This window comes from Salvelinus namaycush, chromosome 13 (genome assembly GCF_016432855.1).
Source record: "Salvelinus namaycush isolate Seneca chromosome 13, SaNama_1.0, whole genome shotgun sequence".
Classification (NCBI taxonomy): Eukaryota; Metazoa; Chordata; class Actinopteri; order Salmoniformes; family Salmonidae; genus Salvelinus; species Salvelinus namaycush.
Genome location: NC_052319.1, coordinates 22377226 through 22400322, shown reverse-complemented (window position 1 = coordinate 22400322; position 23097 = coordinate 22377226). Strand labels below are relative to the sequence as shown.

At 43.7% G+C, this 23097-nt stretch overlaps 1 protein-coding gene across 1 annotated transcript in view; it reads right to left on the bottom strand.

The window, feature by feature from the left end:
- LOC120057914 (voltage-dependent L-type calcium channel subunit beta-4-like) overlaps positions 1–22012 on the bottom strand; it is a 54182-nt gene extending 32170 nt beyond the window's left edge. The window contains 2 exon segments of the mRNA XM_039006387.1: positions 20418–20501; positions 21950–22012. Of these exon segments, the coding sequence (XP_038862315.1) occupies positions 20418–20501; positions 21950–22012 (147 nt within the window).
- Positions 22013–23097: the final 1085 nt, after the last annotated feature.

Below are 23097 nucleotides of genomic sequence, written 5' to 3'. Positions count from 1 at the left end.
CCTCCCCTATCTCTTTTTATTTTCCTCTGTCGTATGGTGGCTTGGTGAAGAGGCTAATATGTGTGTGTTTATATTTTTATAACCCTTATTTTACCAGGTAAGTTGACTGAGAACACATTCTCATTTACAGCAACAGCCTGGGGAACAGTTACTGGGGGAGGGGGGATGAAAGTGCCAACTGGAAGCTGGGGATGATTAGGTGGCCATGATGGTCAGATTGAGGACCAGACCCGTTTAACGTCACATACAAAAGACGGCACTCTACACAGCGCAAAGTTCTGGGGCATTGGATTAAAAAATATATATTTTGTGGGGGGGGGGGGGGGGGGGGGCAGAGGAAATCGTGCCTCCTACTGGCCCTCCAGTACCACTTCCAGCAGCATCTGTTCTTCCATCCAGGGACCGACCAGTATCGACCCTGCTTAGGTTCAGTGGGATGCAGGTGTGTGTGTGAGTGTGTGTTGACTACATTGCTTCCCACAGTTGTCCTTTGGGTGGTGGAACCATTATTAATACACACAGGAAAAGTGTGAAAAACCCAGCAGTGTTGCAGTTTTTGACACAAACCATTGCGCCTGGCACCTACTACCATACCCTGTTGAAAGGCATTTTTATATTTTGTCTTGCCCATTTACCCTGTGAATGGCTCACACACAATCCATGTCTCAATCCATGTCTACACTGATCGAAGTGGATTTAACAAGTGACATCAATAAGGGATCATAGCTTTTACCTGGATTCACCTGGTCAGTTTATGTCATAGAAAGAGTAGGAGTTCTTAATGTTGTGTATACTCAGTGTACAATTAGACATACAAATAATTTCATTTTATAATGAGGAGATATCTTCATGATATATTTTTCACGTTTCTGATTCCAATTTCGATAAACAAGTACATTTTCAAACAAGTGTGTCCCTTTGATTTAATCAAGTGAAATTGCAGTGAAACATTTGTTGGGATTCAGAGAGCTCCTTTCTAAAGACATGGTGGAAGACTGGAGCAATATCGCCCTCTAGTGATGAAGAGACTGACAGCAGGTGCACATGCTACAAACTGCCCATCTTCTAATCTGAAAATATGAAACATCACAACAGGACAGGTTTGACTCTCTCCTACCCAACCCCACCTTTTTTTTAACATTGTTTGCAAACTGATATGTGACATGTATTAATGCCAAAATAACATGCAAAACAGGCTAAACAAAAGTAATTAAGTTAATAAAGCCGTATCCAAACATCGTGTCTTTTTTGCATTCTTGAGTAAGGCAGCTCCAAAATGCTGTCGTTTCAGCCTAGTGTAACAGTATAACTTTAGTACGTCCCCTCGCCCCGACCCGGGCGCAAACCAGGGACCCTCTGCACACATCAACAACTGACACCCACGAAGCGTCGTTACCCATCGCTCCACAAAAGCCGCGGCCCTTGCAGAGCAAGGGGAAACCCTACTTCAAGTCTCAGAGCAAGTGACGTAACCAATTGAAACGCTATTAGCGCGTACCCGCTAACTAGCTAGCCATTTCACATCCGTTACACTCATCCCCCTTTCGACCTCCTCCTTTTCCGCAGCAACTAGTGATCCGGGTCAACAGCATCAATGTAACAGTATAACTTTACGGCGTCCCCTCGCCCCGACACGGGCGCGAACCAGGGACCCTCTGCACACATCAACAACAGTCACCCACGAAGCATCGTTACCCATCACTCCACAAAAGCCGCGGCTCTTGCAGAGCAAGGGGAAACCCTACTTCAAGTCTCAGAGCAAGTGACGTAACCAATTGAAACGCTATTAGCGCGTACCCGCTAACTAGCTAGCCATTTCACATCCGTTACACTAGCTCAGTGCTTTTTGTGGTGGTGGGGCAGCCAGCGGAAAATACAGAGCGTAGGGGTTGGTAATGTTCTCTAATTGCGCCACGATTGGCTCAGGTGAGGCTCAAAACAGGTGGGGCTCTGAATGACGGGTCACCACTGAACCTGAACATTGACTGGTTAGCAACTAGCTGTTCGCTCAAGAGGAAGCTTCTAACTGTGACTAATATCTGTAATATGACCCAGGTTATCACTTAACCAACTAGAGTGCATACCAATAGTGTTGGATCTGTGACATCTACTTGTATTGATCATATCTTTACTAACGCTGCAGAGCTTTGCTCCAAAGCAATATTAGTTTCCATTGGCTGTAGTGACCATATTATTGTGGCAATAACAAGGAAAGCCAAAGTGCCAAAGGTTGGGCCTAAAGTAATTTATAAGAGTAAAAGCACACTGCACTTAAACAGTAAAGCACCCTTTGCTGGCTCTAACAGCTGCCCAATCAGTTTGCTGTCTGTTCTTAGTAAACTGATGGAGAGGATTGTGTTTGAACAAATAAAATGCTATTTTTTAGAGAACAAGTTAACTACCGACTTTCAGCATGAAATATAGAGAAGGGCACTTAACTTGTACTGCACTACAGATAAATGGTTAAAATAAATGGATAACACGTTGTTAGTTGGAGCTGTATTGTTAGATTTCAGTGCAGCCTTCAGTGCAGATGTTATTGCCATCACATGGTTGGAGTTATTTATACAATAGAACCCAGAGAATGTTTTTCAATGGAAGCTTCTCTAACATCAGTAGTGCTGAGCAATTAACCAAAATTGGTAAAATTCCATTATGTTATTTTTTTTCTGTGAGATCGATGTGTTTCTCTGGAGATAAATCAAATCAAGCCCGAACTGTGCGACGTAGTAGAGAGTTGTAGTTTCCAACAGGCCAATATTTTACATAGGTTAGTGCAGAAAATGTGGTAATTAACTACAATGACCATAATCCATATTTGCTTTTTTTGTATAAGCCAACCAATAGAGGACCACAATGGAAAAAAGTCTTTGACTTTTTGTGTATATAATCCTTGTCAATTTTGGTAAATGTATTGGTTGCCTGGTGTGGCTTCTTTATGTATTCTAAATGGTCAAATAAAATAAAAAAATTGAAAATTACTCGCCTACTTGTCTGGTCTGTGTGGAGAAGACACGGAGACAGAGAGAAGAGAGAACGCCCGATCGAGAGGGACAGAAAACAGATGCTTCGCGAGGTATCCTGAAAATACATTATCTAAGTGATTGACAGTTGGTATTCAGCAGCCATAAAAGTATGCCTTATTTACTTTGAAGAACTACTAAAATAGTGATTTTGTCAGACAACATAGGCAGCAGCTCTATAGTGATGAGATGAAGACTTGGAATTAAATAATAAAGTCAGAAAATAAAAGAAATGTAATATACACAACAACTGAAATATTTTATTAAAGTAATGTGAATACATGATGGTTCATACTGTAAGTTAGGCCTCACTCCCCCCTATCTGAGATATCTACTGCAGCCCTCCACCACATACAACACCCGTTCTGCCAGTCACATTCTGTTAAAGGTCCCCAAAGCACACACATCCCTGGGTCGCTCCTCTTTTCAGTTCGCTGCAGCTAGCGACTGGAACGAGCTGCAACAAACACTCAAACTGGAGAGTTTTATCTCAATCTCTTCATTCAAAGACACATTCATGGACACTCTTACTGACAGTTGTGGCTGCTTTGTGTGATGTATGGTTGTCTCTACTTTCTTGCCCTTTGTGCTATTGTCTGTGCCCAATAATGTTTGTACCATGTTTTGTGCTGCTACCATGTTGTGTGCTACCATGTTGTTGTCATGTTGTGTTGCTACCATGCTGTGTTGTCATGTGTTGCTGCCTTGATGTGTTGTTGTCTCAGGTCTCTCTTTATGTAGTGTTGTCTCTCTTGTTGTGATGTGTTTTTTGTCCTATATATATATATATATATATTTTTTTTTTTATCCCAGGCCCCCGTCCCCGCAGGAGGCCTTTTGGTTGGCCGTCATTGTAAATACGAATTTGTTCTTAACTGACTTGCCTAGTTAAATAAAGGTTAAATAAAATAAAATAAAGTTATAAGCAGTAATGGCCAGTCACTACCATCATGGGACTTTTATTAGTTGATTTTGTCTGTGTTGTTACAGCATTCAACCCACATGATGCATAATGCATTAATGTACGAAATAGAAAACCGTGATTATTTTTTAATAATAGAAACGAAACCGACCCGACCTCAAAAATCACTAATCGCTCAGCACTAAACAGATATGTACAGTGCAGTGTCCCTCAGGGCAGTTGTCTTGGACCCATTATTGATCTTCGTTTCTCTAAATGATTTGCCACTGGTCTTACACTATGCTATAATGACTATGTATGCGGATGATTCCACACTCTACATGTCAGCACCCAAAGCCAGTGAGCTCACTGAAATTCTAAATAAGGATTTACAGTCAGTATCAGAATGGGTGATTAATAATAAGCTGTTCTTAAATACATCTAAAACTAAAAGCATTGTATTTTGTTCAAAACATTATCTAAGACCTGAACCTCAACTGGAGTTGTACATAAAGGGTGTAATCAATGAGCAAGTTGAATCAAATCAAATTAAATCTAATTTTATTGGTCACATACACGTGTTTAGCAGATGCTATTGCAAGTGTAGCGAAATGCTTGTGCTTCTAGCTCTGGCAGTGCAGTAATATCTAACAAGTAGGAAGCTGTTCTGCGTTTTTGACACAAATCCACTGTACTAATCCACTGTACTAGTTGTTCAGGCTCTGGTGTTGTCCCATCTTGATTACTGTCCGGTAATATAGTGCAGCAAAGAATGACCTAGCAAAGCAGCAGCTGGCTCATACATAACTTACATCAACAACATGTATGCCAGCCTTTCCTGTTTGAGGGTTGACAAGAGAGTAACTGCTTCTCTTCTAGTTTTTATGAGACATATTACTGTGACAAAAATTCCAGATTACCTGCATAATCAAATAACATTCAGCTCAGACATCCATACATACCCCACAAGACATGCCACCAGGGGTCTCTTCACAGTCCCCAAGTCACGGCTACGCACAATTTTTTAGAGAGCCATGATCGCATGAAACCCCCTTCCATTTCCAATTACTCAAGCAAACAGCAAAATTATCTTTAAAAAACGGATTAAACAACACCTCATTGAACGGCGGGGACTGTGGGCAAAATGCCAATTCTGAAATGTTGTAGATTGACTCGTTATATGGTTGTCAAGTTTTTGCATTTTGGCAATTCACAGAAATATAAGTCATTGATGCCTTACTTGCTATAAATACCAAGAAATCCACAGGGACTGACCAATTGGAGCCGGGTCTGCTCAAGTGTGCTGCCCCCTCATTGCTGTACATAACGGTGTTCCGCAGGGGTTGATTCTAGAACCTGTTCTTTTCACTATTTATACAAATGCTATTGGTCAAAAAGTTCTGTTAAAAGTTGTACATTTCATCTATATGATACTATTATGTACGCAATTTCCCCAGCTGCTGACCTAGCTGTGACAAGGCTACAGTCCGATTTTGCAGCTATGCAGGAAACCTTTACTGATTTAAAACTTGTGCTTAATACGGGCAATACTAAATACATGTTGTTTTCAAGTTCTCATAAGATTGTCTCAGATGGATTACATCTTCACTCATCGGATGGTTCTATAATCGAAAGAGTCTCTGCATTACAAATACCTTGGTATTTGGATTGACAATGATTTGTTTAAAAAAACATATGAATGAGCTTGTTAAAAAACGAACGTAATTTTTTTTTTACACAAACAGATCGTGTCTCTCTCTAGTCAGCAGGAAGCAAATTGTGCAGTCAACCTTGCTACCTGTTATTGATTATGGTGATACTATTTATCAAAGTGCAGCTGCCTTTACTTTTAAACCCCTGGATACCATTTTTTCATTTAAGCTTTAACTCAGACAATGCTGGGCCAAATGTGCGCTGCCCTATGGGACTCCCGATCTCAGCCGGTTGTGATACAGCCCGGGATCGAACTAGGGTCTGTAGTGACACCTCTACCACTGCGATGCAGTGCCTTAGACCACTGCGCCACTCAGGATCCCCTACTCAGGATCATAGCACCCTTTGTATTATCACAGGAAACAGTTTCATTACTCATCACTGTATTCTTTATCAAAAGGTTGGCTGGACCTCTTTGAAGTCACGTAGATCACATCATTACGCTCTTTTTGTTTACAAAGCCCTGCTCCACAAGCTTCCGACTTAACTAACTCACTATTTCAGAATTAAAATGACAATTTATCAAATCCGTTCACAGGGTTGCTTAACTCTGGAGACTCATTTGGTGTTTGGAATCATCTCCAAAAAACAGTACACATAGATCCCTTAGTGTCCCTGGGGAAGTTTAGAGTGGACAGAGGAATGTTATAATGAAGAATGTGTTTGTTTTAGTTTATTGTGTTTTGTGTACAGTGCATTTGGAAAGCATTCAGACCCCTTGACTTTTTCCACATTTTGTTATGTTACAGCCTTATTCTAAAATGTATAGAACTATTTGTTCCCCCTCATCAACCTACACACAATACCCCATAATGACAAAGAAAAAACAGGTAAAGAAATTTTGGCGAAAAACAAAAAACATTTACATAAGTATTCAGACCCTTTACTCAGTACTTTGTTGAAGCACCTTTGGCAGCGATTACAGCCTCGAGTTGTCTTGGGTATGACGCTACAAGCTTGGCACACCTATATTTGGGGAGTTTCTCCCATTATTTTCTGCAGATCCTCTCAAGCTCTGTCAGGGTTGATAAGGAGCGTCGCTGCAAAGCTGTTTTCAGGTCTCTCCAGAGATGTTCGATCGGGTTCAAGTCCGGGCTCTGGCTGGGCCACTCAAGGACATTCAGAGACGTGTCCCGAAGCCACTCCTGCGTTGTCTTGGCTGTGTGCTTAGGATCGTTGTCCTGTTGGAAGGTGAACCTTCGCCCCAGTCTGAGGTCTTGAGCACTCTGGAGCAGGTTTTCATCAAGGATCTCCCTGTACTTTGCTCCATTCATCTTTACCTCGATCCTGACTAGTTTCCCAATCCCTGCCGCTGAAAAACATAAACCCCCCACAACATAATGCTGCCACCACCAGGGATGGTGGCAGGTTTCCTTCAGACGTGATGCTTAGCATTCAGGCAAAGAGTTCAATCTTGGTTTCCTCAGACCAGAGAATCTTGTTTCTCATGGTCTGAGAGTCCTTTAGGTGCCTTTTGGCAAACTCCAAGAGGGCTGTCATGTGCCTTTTACTGAAGAGTGACTTCCGTCTGGCCACTCTACCATAAAGGCCTGATTGGTGGAGTGCTGCAGAGATGGTTGTCCTTCTGGAAGATTCTCCCATCTCCACAGAGAAACTCTGGAGCTCTGTCAGAGTGACCATCGGGTTTTTGGTCACCTCCCTGACCAAGGCCCTTCTCCCCCGATTGCTCAGTTTGGCTGGGCGGCCAGTTCGAGGAAGAGTCTTGGAGGTTCCAAACTTCTTCCATTTAAGAATGAGGGAGGCCACTGTGTTCTTGGGGACCTTCAATGCTGCAGACATTTTTTGGTACTATTCCCCAGATCTGTGCCTCGACACAATCCTGTCTCGGAGCTCTACGAACAATTCATGGCTTGGTTTTTGCTCTGACATGCACTGTCAACTGTGGGACCTTATATAGACAGGTGTGTGCCTTTCCAAATCATGTCCAATCAATTGAATTTACCACAGGTGGACTCCAACCTAGTTGTAGATACATCTTAAGGGGGCCTCCCGAGTGGCGTAGCTGTCTCAGGCACAGCATCGCAGTGCTAGAGGTGTCACTACAGATCCCGGGCTGTGTCACACAATTGAGGCGGCGCACAATTGGCCCAGTGTATTCCGGGTTAGGGAGAGTTTAGCCGGCCGGGATGTCCTTGTCCCATCGGGCTGTAGCGACTCCTCTGGCGGACCGGGCGCATGCATGCTGACATGGTCGCCAGTTGGACGGTGTTTCCTCCAACACATTGGTGTGGTTAGCTTCCGGGTTAAGCGAGCAGTGAGGCTTGGCAGGGTCATGTTTCGGAGGACGCATGGCTCTCGACCTTCGCCTCTCCCGAGTCAGTATGGGAGTTGCAGCGATGGGACAAGACTGTAACTACCAATTGGGGAGAAAAAATAAATGATAGTAATAAAGGATGACAATGGAAACAGGATGCACCTGAGCTCTATTTCCAGTCTCATAACAAAGGGTATGAATACTTATGTAAATAAGCTATTTCTGTTTTTTCTTTTTAATAGATATGCACAAAAAAAACAGTTTTTGCTCTGTCATTATGGGGTATTGTGTGTAGATTGATGAGGAAAATGTTTTATTTGATCCATTTTAGAATAAGGCTGTAACGTAACAAAATGTGGAAAAAGTCAAGGAGTCTGAATACTTTCCGAATGCACTGTATATTTATGTTTATCTGTGCAATTTGTGTCATGCTGTATTTGACTTGTTTTATGTTGTATTAGGTTTTGTTCTATGAAATTGTATATGCAGGGCTCCCTTGAAAAAGAGACACTGGTCTCAATGGTGACTCCCTGCTAAAATAAAGGTACAATAAATAGAATACCCAACCCCCTTTTAGGACAGGTTTGACTCTCTCCTAACCAACCCTGTTTTATGATAATGGAGAGGAAGTGGGTTCATACTTTCCACATCCCCTGACCTCTACAGTAAACCCCTGAGGCTTCAGTAATGGGAAGGGGGAAGGGTGGCCATCCCTTCTATGTGCTTTCTCACCTAGTGGTAGCCCATCTTCTTCACTGGACTGGCCTCATCTAATCCCATCAGTATGGGAAGCTTCATGTAATGTGTGTATTTATACAAAAAAGAATAGATAGAATATAAAGAATCGCTAGAAACACCTATAACTTAGAATGAGAGTCAAGGTACAGTATTTTAAGGCATGAGAAATTATATGGCCTATGTTCAGTAGTATCTAGAATCAGGCAGCAGAGAGCACTAGTGCACTACAGGTCTCCAGGGAGAGAGAGAGACCCAGCTGCACCAAGAGCTGACACTCTGCCTGAATAGCTGACTGCACTATAATTGATCTACTTCTCATCTGAATTAGGGTACAAAATTAGGGTACAAAATTAGATATGGAAGTTTTCCACCAGAAAACATTTTTGACGTCATTGTACTCAATGAGATGTTTATGTACAGTACAGCTGTGTAGCCCGGCTGGCAACTGCATCACTGCAGATCCTAAGAGACAGACAGACACCCACTGTGCTGTAAACAGTTACTGTCCTAGCTAGCAGAGAAAAGACTCATCCCATAGATCTTAAGAGACAGACTCACTGTGCTGTAAACAGTTACTGTCCTAGCTAGCAGAGAAAAGACTCATCCCATAGATCTTAAGAGACAGACTCACTGTGATGTAAACAGTTACTGTCCTAGCTAGCAGAGAAAAGACTCATCCCATAGATCTTAAGAGACAGACTCACTGTGATGTAAACAGTTACTGTCCTAGCTAGCAGAGAAAAGACTCATCCCATAGATCTTAAGAGACAGACCCACTGTGCTGTAAACAGTTACTGTCCTAGTTAGCAGAGAAAAGACTCATCCCATAGATCTTAAGAGACAGACCCACTGTGATGTAAACAGTTACTGTCCTAGCTAGCAGAGAAAAGACTCATCCCATAGATCTTAAGAGACAGACCCACTGTGCTGTAAACAGTTACTGTCCTAGTTACTGAAGCTTATCCCATAGACTCATCCCACAGATCCAAACAGACCGCTGTTCTGTATAACAGTAATTGACCTAGCTACACTTTTAGAAAATATTGTGCTATCTAGAACCTAAAAGGGTTCTTCGGCTGTCCCCATAGGAGAACTCTTTAAAGAACTAATTTTAGTTCCAGGTAGAACCTTTTTGAGTTCCAGGTAGAACACTTTTGAGTTCTACATAGAACCCAAAAGGGTTCTACCTAGAAACAAAAAGGGTTCTAACTGGAACCAAACATGGTTCTCCAATAGGGAAAGCTGAAGAACCCTTTTAGGTTCTAGATAGCACCATTTTCTAAGAGTACAGCAAACTCATCTCCTAGACACGTAGAGCACACCCTGACATCAGTGGAGGCTGCTGGGGCTCCCGAGTGGCGCAGCAGTCTAAGGCACTGCATCTCAGTGCTAGAGGTGTCACTACAGACACCCTGGTTCGATTCCAGGTTGTATCACAACCGGCTGTGATTGGGAGTCTCATAGGGCGGTGCACAATTGGCCCAAGGGCGGTGCACAATTGGCCCAGTGTCGTCCTGGTTTGGCCGGGGTAGGCCGTCATTGTAAATAAGAATGTGTTCTTAACTGACTTGCCTAGTTAAATAAAGGCTAAATTTAAAAATTTAAACAATTTACAGAACGGGGCAAATGGAATGGCATCAAACACCTGAAAACCATGTGTTTGATGTGTTTGATACCATTCCACTGATTCTGCTCCAGTTATTACCACGAACCCGTTCTCCCCAACTAAGATGCCACCAACCTCCTGTGCCTGACATTGGCAGACCCTCGTTGCCTGGCTTAAGCAGCAGACTCTGGCTGATGTCTGGTGTCAGCCAGTATAAGACCCTCTTCCTCTGACTTTGAGATATGTCTTTATAAAAGGGTCTTGAGTAATGAGGTCATGAACCATTAGGATTTGCTGTTGAAGAACTGGTACTGGTAGTGTGAGAGGGGTGAGAAGTGGAAGAGCTGTTTCCAATGCCTCATGAAGAAGTGACTCATAAATGAACTGCTCCAGAGTTCAGCCAGGCGACCTACATAAAAGGGATTAACCATAGAAATCAGCATCTTGTAATCAGTTTGCTATAGCTGCTGCTGCTACTATAACTGAAAAAATAGACTAACCAGATGGCTTTGTTAAAGGCATTGTCTACATCCCAAATGGTACCCTATTTCCTATATAGTGCACTATTTAGAGAAAAGGGTGCCATTTAGGACACAACCATTGTGATTTAGAAAGGCAATTAAATCTCAGACAGCATTCAGCGGATTCAGACAAGCTTCGCTGCTTAGCTTTCATCCCAAAATGAGATTTATTTCAGAGGTGAATGAATGTAAAAGCCATTCAATTAAAATGTCTAAATATGAAGACTCCCGTCCCAACTCAGTCATGGCTTTAACCTTGGAGCCCCGGGCATAAATCATGGCTGGAAGTTTCTGTCCAGTTCCTAGAACTATACTGAACAAAAATATAAACATACATGCAACAATTTCAAAGATTTTACTGAGTTACAGTTCATATAAGGAAATAAGTCAATTTAAATAAATTCATTAGGACCTAATCTATGAATTTCACATGATTGGGCAGGGGTGCAGCCATGGGTGGGCCTTGGAGGGCATAGGCCCACCCACTGGAGAGCCAGGCCCAGCCAATCAGAATTTGTTTTTCCCCACAAAAGGGCTTTATGACAGACAAAAATACTCCTCAGCACCTTTGCAAATGATAAATGCTCACTAACAGGGATGTAAACAAATTTGTGGGAGATTTGTTTTTTGTGCGTATTGAAGATTTATGGGCTTTTTTATTTCAGCTCATGAAACATGGGACCAACACTTTACATGTTGTGTTTATATTTTTGTTCAGTGTATATAGATCAATTATCTCATCCTAGTGCAGAAGTCAGAGATGGTGGGGGTCTATGTTGAGTCACTACTGAATTAATCGAAGGAGCTGCAGAGAATAGAGAAGAGTCGAGTAGTACTTTATTGATCCCAACTTGGTGAAGTGTTTTTTTTAGTGACTCACTGCTTGGGCACCTTGTGAGTCACTACTAAATGAAACTGAAGAACTGATACTGTACATACATTTTTTAAATACAGTTATACAGTACAGTCATAGAACTGGTTGGTTGTCAGACAGACTCAGACAGTGCTGTGGATGGTGGAACTACTTACTGTTCATTCAGTCTATGACTCAATAATACCACCTCAGATCAACTAAAGCTGCTCTCTGAGTGCTGCCAGGCTACTACCCTAAAACCACATGGAATGGGGGGGGGGATCTCATCAAATATTGGAAGGTTGCAAGATTATTTTGCAGTTTATTTTGGTCTGTAAACAGCTGCCTGTCCATCCCCTTTCCTGTATTTCAGTAAAGAGGGGATGGAACCCAGAGACACAGTCAGGGTCAAAGGTCAGATTGGAACACGTTATTCCCATAGAATTGGAATTACTTATTCTAATTCTATGACTATCCCATCATGAACCCAACACTGAACTGTCTACAGGAAGCTAAATATACCATCTGGGGATGAGGGAAAAACGCAATAAACGCTGCTGCCATGTAACATTTCACCTTTTCTATCTTTCCACCAACATTTCCTCTCTCTTTTGACTCTGTTTTATCTAGCTTGAGTCTTTCTCCTCATTCAACCTCTCTTAAACCTCAGACACACTCCATCCTTCCCTTATTACTCTCAAACCTCTCTCGTTCGCTAGCAGATTCACTGCAGGTCAAAAGTTTTAGAACACCTACTAATTCAAGGGTTTTCTTTATTTTTACTATTTTCTACATTGTAGAATAATTGTGAAGACATCAAAACTATGAATTAACACATATGGAATCATGTAGTAACCAAAAAAGTGTTAAACAAATCAAAATATATTTTATATTTGAGATTCTTCCAATAGCCATCCTTTGCCTTGATGACAGCTTTGCACACTCTTGGCATTTTCTCAACCAGCTTCACCTGGAATGCTTTTCCAACAGTCTTGAAGGAGTTCTCACATATGCTGAGCACTTGTGGGCTGCTTTTCCTTCACTCTGCAGTCCGACTCATCCCAAACCATCTCAATTTGGTTGAGGCCGGTGGATTGTGGAGGCCAGGTCATCTGATGCAGCACTCAATCACCCTCCTTGGTAAAATAGCCCTTACACAGCCTGGAGGTGTGTTGGGTCATTGTCCTGTTGAAAAACAAATGATAGTTCCACTAAGCCCAAACCAGATGGGATGGCGTATCGCTGCAGAATGCTGTGGTAGCCATGCTGGTTAAGTGTGCCATGATTTCTAAATGAAGCAAAATCAGTGTCACCAGCAAAGCATCCCTACACCATCACACCTCCTCCCCCATGCTTCACGGGGGGAACCACACATGCAGAGATAATCTGTTCACCTACTGTGCGTCTCACAAAGTCAAATTTGGACTCCAGACCAAAGGTCAAATTTCCACCTGTCTAATGTCCATTGCTCGTGTTTATTGGCCCAAGCAACTCTATTCTTCTTATTGGTGTCCTTTAGTAGTGGTTTCTTCGCAGGAATTCGATCATGAAAGCCTGATTCACACAGTCTCCTCTGAACAATTGATGTTGAGATGTGTCTGTTACTTGAACTCTGTGAAGCATTTATTTGGGCTGCAATTTCTGAGGCTGGGAACTCTAATGAACTTATCCTCTGCAGCAGAGGTAACTCTGGGTCTTCCATTCCTGTGGCGGTACTCATGAGAGCCAGTTTCATCATAGCGCTTGATGGTTTTTGCGACTGCACTTGAAGAAACTTTCAAAGTTTTTGAAATGTTCCGTATTGACAGACCTTCATGTCTAAAAGGATTGATGGACTGTCGTTTCTCTTTACTTATTTGAGCTGTTCTTTCCATAATATGGACTTGGTCTTTTACCAAATAGGGCTATCTTCTGTATACCCCCCCCCTACCTTGTTGTCACGCCCTGGCCATAGATAGGCTTTTATTCTCTATTTTGGTTAGGCCAGGTGTGACTAGGGTGGGCATTCTAGTTTCTTTATTTCTATGTTTTCTATTTCTTTGTGTTTGGCAGCTGTCTATCGTTGTCTCTGATTGAGAACCGTACTTGTTATTCTAACTTCCGCAACGCATATAAGGCCCTCCCCCGCCCTCCTTTCGGAAAAGCTGACCACGACTCCATTTTGTTGCTTTCAGCCTACAGACAGAAACTAAAACAAGAAGCTCCCGAGCTCAGGTCTGTTCAACGCTGGTCCGACCAATCTGATTCCACGCTTCAAGACTGCTTCGATCACGTGGATTGGGATATGTTCCGCATTGCGTCCAACAACAACATTGACAAATACGCTGATTCGGTGAGCGAGTTCATTAGAAAGTGCATCGGCGACGTTATACCCACAGCAACGATTAAAACATTCCCAAACCAGAAACCGTGGATTGATGGCAGCATTCGCGCGAAACTGAAAGCGCGAACCACTGCTTTTAACCAGGGCAAGGTGACCGGAAACATGACCGAATACAAACAGTGTAGCTATTCCCTCCACAAGGCAATCAAACAAGCTAAGTGCCAGTATAGAGACAAAGTAGAGTCGCAATTCAACGGCTCAGACACAAGAGGTATGTGGCAGGGTCTACAGTCAATCACGGATTACAAAAAGAAAACCAGCCCCGTCGCGGACCAGGATGTCTTGCTCCAAGACAGACTAAATAACTTTTTTGCTCGCTTTGAGGACAATACAGTGCCACTACCAAAACCTGCGGGCTCTCCTTCACTGCAGCCGAGGTGAGTAAAACATTTAAACGTGTTAACCCTTGCAAGGCTGCAGGCCCAGACTGCATTCCCAGCCGCGTCCTCAGAGCATGCGCAGACCAGCTGGCTGGTGTGTTTACGGACATATTCAATCAATCCTTATCCCAGTCTGCTGTTCCCACATGCTTCAAGAGGGCCACCATTGTTCCTGTTCCCAAGAAAGCTAAGGTAACTGAGCTAAACGACTTCCGCCCCATAGCACTCACTTCCGTCATCATGAAGTGCTTTGAGAGACTAGTCAAGGATCATATAACCTCCAACCTACCTGATACCCTTGACCCACTCCAAATTGGTTATCGCCCCAATAGGTCCACAGACGACGCAATCGCACTGCACACTGCCCTAACCCATCTGGACAAGAGGAATACCTATGTAAGAATGCTGTTCATCGATTACAGCTCAGCATTTAACACCATAGTACCCTCCAAACTCGTCATTAAGCTCTAGACCCTTGGTCTCGACCCCGCCCTGTGCAACTGGGTACTGGACTTCCTGACGGGCCGCCCCCAGGTGGTGAGGGTAGGTAACAACATCTCCACCCCGCTGATCCTCAACACTGGGGCCCCACAAGGGTGCGTTCTGAGCCCTCTCCTGTACTCCCTGTTCACCCACGACTGCGTGGCCATGCACGCCTCCAACTCAATCATCAAGTTTGCGGACGACACTACAGTGGTAGGCTTGATTACCAACAACGACGAGACGGCCTACAGGGAGGAGGTGAGGGCCCTCGGAGTGTGGTGTCAGGAAAATAACCTCACACTCAACGTCAACAAAACAAAGGAGATGATTGTGGACTTCAGGAAACAGCAGAGGGAGCACCCCCCTATCCACATCGACGGGACAGTAGTGGAGAGGGTAGTAAGTTTTAAGTTCCTCAACGTACACATCACGGACAAACTGAATTGGTCCACCCACACAGACAGCGTTGTGAAGAAGGCGCAGCAGCGCCTCTTCAACCTCAGGAGGCTGAAGAAATTCGGCTTGTCACCAAAAGCACTCACAAACTTCTACAGATGCACAATCGAGAGCATCCTGTCGGGCTGTATCACCGCCTGGTACGGCAACTGCTCCGCCCACAACCGTAAAGCTCTCCAGAGGGTAGTGAGGTCTGCACAACGCTTCACCGGGGGCAAACTACCTGCCCTCCAGGACACCTACACCACCCGATGTCACAGGAAGGCCATAAAGATCATCAAGGACAACACCCACCCGAGCCACTGCCTGTTCACCCCGCTATCATCCAGAAGGCGAGGTCAGTACAGGTACATCAAAGCAGGGACCGAGAGACTGAAAAACAGCTTCTATCTCAAGGCCATCAGACTGTTAAACAGCCACCACTAACATTTAGTGGCTGCTGCCAACATACTGACTCAACTCCAGCCACTTTAATAATGGGAATTGATGGAAATTTATGTAAAAATGTATCACTAGCCACTTTAAACAATGCCACTTATTAATATAATGTTTACATACCCTACATTACTCATCTCATATGTATATGTATATACTGTACTCTATATCATCTACTGCATCTTGCCATCTTTATGTAATACATGTATCACTAGCCACTTTAAACTATGCCACTTTATGTTTATATACCCTACATTACTCATCTCATATGTATATACTGTACTCTATACCATCTACTGCATCTTGCCTATGCCGTTCTGTACCATCACTCATTTATATATCTTTATGTACATATTCTTTATCCCTTTACACTTGTGTGTATAAGGTAGTAGTTGTGGAATTGTTAGGTTAGATTACTCGTTGGTTATTACTGCATTGTCGGAACTAGAAGCACAAGCATTTCGCTACACTCGCATTAACATCTGCTAACCATGTGTATGTGACAAATACAATTTGATTTGATTTGATTTGATACTTAGGTAGCCCTTTTTTCCACCTGTCTTTGTGGGAAGTTGACTTTGTTTAGTGCACATAGCCTTTAGCTTCACGGCTTGTTTTTGTAGTGTTTATTGTTTTGTGTGTGGCTGAGTCAGGTTGGAGATCTGAGCCAACTCCCCGTGCTTACCATGGCGAGCGTCGTACTGGTCAGGCACCGTGTTATGCGGTGGAGCGCACGGTGTCTAAAGTGCGCGTGCACAGCCCGGTGCGCTACCTTCCAGCTCCTCGAATCGGCCGGGCTAGAGTGGGCATCCAGCCAGGTCGGAGGATGCCGGCTCAGCGCATCTGGCCGCCAGTACGTCTCTACGGCCCGGGATGTCCTGCGCCGGCTCTGTGCACTGTGTCTCCGGTGCGTCTGCACAGCCCAGTGCGTCCTGTGCCTGCGCCCCGCTTCTGCAGGGCGAAAATAACCATCCAGCCAGGACGGGTTGTGCAGGCTCTACGCTCAAGACCTCCAGTGCGCATCCACGGCCCAGTGTATCGGGTGCCTCTGCCTAGGACAGGGCCTCCTGTATGTCTCTCCAGCCTGGTGAGTCCTGTGCCTGCGCCTAGAACTAATCCTCCTGTATGTCTCCCCAGCCTGGTGAGCCCTGTGGCAGCTCAACGTACCAGACTGCCCATACGTCTCCTCCCTCCAGTGATGATCCATGGCACGAAGCCTCCAGTGATGATCCATGGCAAGAAGCCTCCAGTGGTGATCCATGGCAAGAAGCATCCAGTGATGATCCATGGCACGAAGCCTCCAGTGATGATCCATGGCACGAAGCTTCCAGTGATGATCCATGGCACGAAGCCTCCAGTGATGATCCATGGCAAGAAGCCTCCAGTGATGATCCATGGCACAAAGCCTCCAGTGATGATCCATGGCAATAAGCCTCCATTAATGATCCATGGCACGAAGCCTCCAGTGATGATCCATGGCAAGAAGCTTCCAGTGATGATCCATGGCACGAAGCCTCCATTGATGATCCATGGCAAGAAGCCTCCAGTGATGATCCCTGGCACGATGCCTCCAGTGATGATCCATGGCAAGAAGCCTCCAGTGATGATCCCTGGCACGAAGCCTCCAGTGATGATCCATGGCAAGAAGCCTCCAGTGATGATCCATGGCAAGAAGCCTCCAGTGATGATCCATGGCAAGAAGCCTCCAGTGATGATCCATGGCACGGAGCCTCCAGTGAGGAGTCATGGAACGAAGGCCTCCAGTCCGGAGCCTCCAGTGACGTTCTCCAGTCCGGAGCCTCCAGCGACGGTCTCCAGTCCGGAGCCTCTAGCGAGGGTGCCCAGTCCGGGGCCCGCAGCGACGGTCTCCAGTCCGGGGCCCGCAATGAGGGTGCCTAGTCCAGGGCCCGCTACGAGGGTCCCCAGTCCGGGGTCGGAGGCGAGGGTCCCCGCACCAGAGGCTTCACCAAAGTGGGGGGAGCCAGAGGCGGAGGGGGAGTCTACGTCCCGCACCAGAGCCGCCGCCGTAAAGGAGGCCCACCCGGACCCTCCCCTTTAGATTCAGGTTTTGCGGCCGGAGTCCGCACCTTTGGGGGGGGGGACGGGGGGGGACTGTCACGCCCTGGCCATAGAGAGGCTTTTATTCTCTATTTTGGTTAGGCCAGTGTGTGACTAGGGTGGGCATTCTAGTTTCTTTATTTCTATGTTTTCTATTTCTTTGTGTTTGGCCGGGTGTGGTTCTCAATCAGAGGCAGCTGTCTATCGTTGTCTCTGATTGAGAAACATACTTAGGTAGCCCTTTTTTCCACCTGTCTTTATGGGAAGTTGACTTTGTTTAGGGCACATAGCCTTTAGCTTCACGGTTTGTTTTTGTAGTGTTTATTGTTTTGTTCGGCGTCATTTTTATTAAATAAAGGAAAATGTACGCTCACCACGCTGAAAATAGTAAAAATAAAGAAAAACCCGGTAGTGACCGGTAGTGTACATGCTAGCAGATACCCATAGACTTCCAGTCATTGTGCTAACACTCGTTAACATTGGCTCGTGAAACTACCTCTAACTTTGTTCGTTCTGGACACAGAGATATAAAAATGGTATCCACAAGTTCATCTGACTCTGGGGAAGTAGATAAAGGGCCTCCTTGCCAAAATCCCGAAGTATCCCTTTAACACTCTTCAGCCACCACTCTTTTCTGTAAGGAGATTAAATCAAAACACATAGCTCACTGACAGTGACAGGAGTGACCCAGAACAACCCCTGGTCTGAACAGGCTGACTGCCAAAGGACAAGCACAGAATAAGAATAGGGAAAATTTGTAAGATCACCCAAGATACGCATCTGGATCTCTTGCCACTATGCCATGCCCATGATCATATGCTCATCCTTCTCTAACCTTAATACCTTAAAACTTCAATATGGGGGTTTTCCCCAGCAAAACGGCAGCATTGAAATGATGATTGAACAGATTCCCAGATCCCATATTGTACCTTTAAATAGATTGGATAGATGCACTGGATAGATGCACTTAACACTCAGGGCAGATGTTGTTTCTACATCCATCGATATACTCTTATGAGGACAAACTGAGGAAGGTCAGCCAGGCGGTAGTGTAGGAGCTGTTTGTGTGTGTGTGTGTGTGTGTGTGTGTGTGTGTGTGTGTGTGTGTGTGTGTGTGTGTGTGTGTGTGTGTGTGTGTGTGTGTGTGTGTGTGTGTGTGTGTGTGTGTGTGTGTGTGTGTGTGTGCGCCTTGTGTACCTAGATGACTTGTGAGAAACTGTATTTTCCCTCTAACAATATGCTTCAATCAGGCACAAATGTATTATTGTCACACAGCATGAGATGCATGTCTTCAGGGCCTAATTGGATAAACATTTACCGTTTGAGAGAGAAATAAACTGTGAAAACTGAACAAACTGTGCCTACATCCAATTAGAAGACAAATGATTAATAGTGTATCGTTTAAAAGAAGGGTATAGTGAACATAGAATGAGGCTGATTGAGACTCTGCATATCCAGACCGCAGCTGCGACCTGAAATACCACAGTATGCAAAGTTACCATTCAAACAATAAATTCCCTCATGACTGCAGTGACCTACATATAAAGTACATTAAACACATCCTTATGCATGTACACATTCATAAAGCATTTATAACAGCTACATAAGACATAACAGCCATCACAACATAAGTCATAAGTGTCATAAGCAAATCTGACATGCTGATTTGGAGCTGATTTGTTAAGCTTTAATATGTGCACAGCTTACATGCACATGCAAACACACGCACACACCTACACACACGCACGCTAGCATGTGATAGGCAAACCCCCTGACAGAGAGAGAGAAGCAGAAGCCAATAACATTAAGATGTCCTTGTAATGCTGAATAGCCTTGACAGAGGGCAGTTACCTAGGCAACCCATTAGTTTGGATGTCACAGTCCAGCAGCAAATGGTCCTCTCTGTATTACTGAATAATCATTTTAGGACTATTTTTGCATTTGTTATACAGTTGAACACAGGTGCTGCGACAACTATGACTATGTCCAGAACAATATGTCTCACTCATTCACAATAAATGATACATGAATGGTAGTGAATACAGAGAGTGAATACAGAGATAATGAGAAGACAGTGAATTCCCAATCACACTCAAATCAAAGCCACTGGCTCAACAGGCAACAGAGGTGACAACCCCATGTTGAAGCAACATCTGTTTTCTTAAGTGTGTTCACTGTTCTCTTCTCCCAGAATAATTGAACCATTCAGAATGTTTCATTCAGACAATACATTTTGCACAGGATGACCCACATTTGTTAGGGGTCTAGTACAGACAGTAAGCAACTGACAACTGTTAATTGGATAACAGAACTGGCTGTTGGTTACAAGAGCATTCATTGCTGAAAACCTAGCAGCAAATATAACTAGCTTGGTTAATAGAGGCATGATAGTTGTGCTATAGTACAGTGTATAGCCTAGTTTTGGATGAAGAGTGTAGTGGGAACAGTTTTTCCCCTGATACAATTTTTGTTCCTGTGTAGTAATTCTGTAATTATTCTCGTAACAATATTGTGATATCACGATGTTACATAGTGATCTATAGTAATTGCTTTGTAATTGTGTAGTAATGTTGTTTTTCTAGTTTCTCTCACCTGTCTGAGGATAAAGCTGGTGGAGGTGGTGCTGCCGTCACTCCTCTTCAGCCGACTGCGTCTGGAGTAAGTCCCTCTGTTCACCTGCTGGGCACAGCCAAATCACATAAGTCACTCTGTCACTCTCACTTTGCAGCACCACAACAAGGGCACCTTCAGGATCTCCCTATCTGACTCCAGCATCTGGGGCCTCAGGTGATCAGGTGACTGTCGTCAGGTGGCTGGGCAAAGTCGAAACATACTGTATGCATTTCCATCCAGTAGACTTCTGGGTGTGACGGTGTAGACTTCTGGGTGAGACGGTGTAGACTTCTGGGTGTGACAGTGTAGACTCCTGGCTGAGACCTAAAGACTTTCACTGGCTCCCCAAACTAATGCCTCTAGGCTTTAGCTCAGCTAGAGACCTTTCATAAGAACTAAGGATGCCACATAATTGTAGAGGGAAAATACAACTGCATCACATTTAATTTCTGCCTAACTTAAAAACAATTGTGTCGTTGTTAGAATATTTACAGTTTATCACATGTTGACTTGACTATATGCTGTAAGATGTTGAATATGTAAGCTGTTGTATGTAACATATTGATATAAGGCTGTGAAACTAGGTCATGTGTTCAGTCAGTCTGCCCTTCATAATTGGATTCCAGCTATATGGATGAATTATTAAATACCCTATTTCAAACCACATAAATCAAATTCACACACCCTACCTGCAAAACTTCACACCGAACATCAATAACCATCACATACAGTAGGGAGGCTATGACTGTACCTAGCCGATTAAACTCAAGTCCACAATTTAGGATGGAGTTGCTGGCGACTAGTGTGAGCGGACTGGAGCTCCGACGTCACATAAAATGAAGAAAAGGTGCTGATATCAGTAGTTTTTTAAATAAAATCTTAATTTTATGTGACGTCTGAGCTCCAGTCCGCTCACACTAGTCGCTGCTCAACTCCATTGTAAATCGTGGAGTTGAGTTTAGTCGGCTAGACCAGTGGTTCCTAACCTTTTTTGGTTACTGTACCACCAAGTACATTTTGCTCTGCCCAGAACACTCTTCAATTCCCCTTCATGCATTTTACAAGTAAGCCTATGGTCTCATGAGTCAAGTACCCCCTGTGGATAGGCCAAGTACCCCTGGGGTACTTAGGAAACACTGGGCTAGACTGCACCTTGCATTATTGAGAGTTGTTTTACAAATGTGAGAAAATAAATAAACTACTGTAGCCTATCAATAAGGAAATATTTAGACAACATTAATCAAGAATAGAAGCTGACATTTTTCTTCTCCTGTAACCAACTTTCTGAAGGTAGCCCCCGCATAGAGAATGTTTCCCCCATTTTGGTGCAGTGGAGAACACTTTGTTGTCCCACACTGACCTCCTAGGATAATCCTAAATACATAAACGTAACACACATCACCTCAGTTGGATTTTTATAAAAAAATGTTTTCCAGTGTTTTTTTGTTGTTGACAACAGTGGGAGAATCGAGTCAGGGACCAAGAACAGCGTGTACAGTATCTCCTATAACGCTGTACTTTACCTTCTGGAGTCCGTCGCTAGCCCCGTGACGGGTGTAGATATGCCGGGACATCTCGGCTAGTTCGTCGGTCCAGGGGGGAGGCTGTCTCTCTGTCCCGGTCCATGGCAACTGCTGTTGCGGTTGTTGAGTTGGTTCCTCCAGCTTTGCACTGTTGCTTACAAACTGTCAAGAGATGAGGAACGATACGATACAATACTTTCTTGGTAAACAGTCCGTGTGAACGAACCTGTCTTTGCGCGTGTACAGTGCTACTCCACACTGCTGTTGTATGATACGCTACAGATGTGCACGCGCAACTGGCACGATCTTGGCTGCTGGTCTCTGCTTCCCGCATCATCCATCGTGCGGTCCATCGTCATTATGGCATTGGTTTTATCTGTCATTATTATCTTTGTAAAATAGCCTAAGATGCAAATACACAATAGTTTACGTTTTTATGTTTCTAGAGAAATAAGCTTATTTCATTACAGTTTTGTTCTATTACAGATTTGTATATGTTATATTATACTGTATATTTATGTATTTCTGACCATGGAATAACCTCTGAGTCTGTACATATCTATGGATTTGGAATTAAAAGAATGTAACAATGTACTCAATAATTAAATATGAAAACAATAAATCCTGTTTAAATATATTTTGGGAATAGCCTCTGCAGAGGGTCATGTGAGAGCTGATAAGATAATGAAACTATTGTCCCTTAGGTTTCCACAAAATATAAATTCATCTTTGGTGCTCTGTCTTACAGGGGGAAAATATAAGAAAAGACATACAGTAGCAGTCAAATGTTTATAACCACCTACTCATTCCAGGGTTTTTCTTTATTTTTTACTATTTTCTACATTGTTGAATAATAATAATGAACACATCAACACTATGAAATAACACATGGAATCATGTAGTAACCAAAAAAAGTGCACTGGACCTTTAGCTTCAGTCTCTTTTTGAGTGGGAAAAAAGAGTAAAGAACTGTATCCTGCCAATAGAGGATGTTGGAAAGTTAAGCCCGTAAGACCCAGACAGCTCACATAATAAATTGGAACACTTAGGACACCAGGCTTGTTAAAGCTTCAGCCTCTGTGCTTGAATATTACTAGTTCAGCTCTTCAGTGGTCGAATAGTGAACTCAAAGAAAA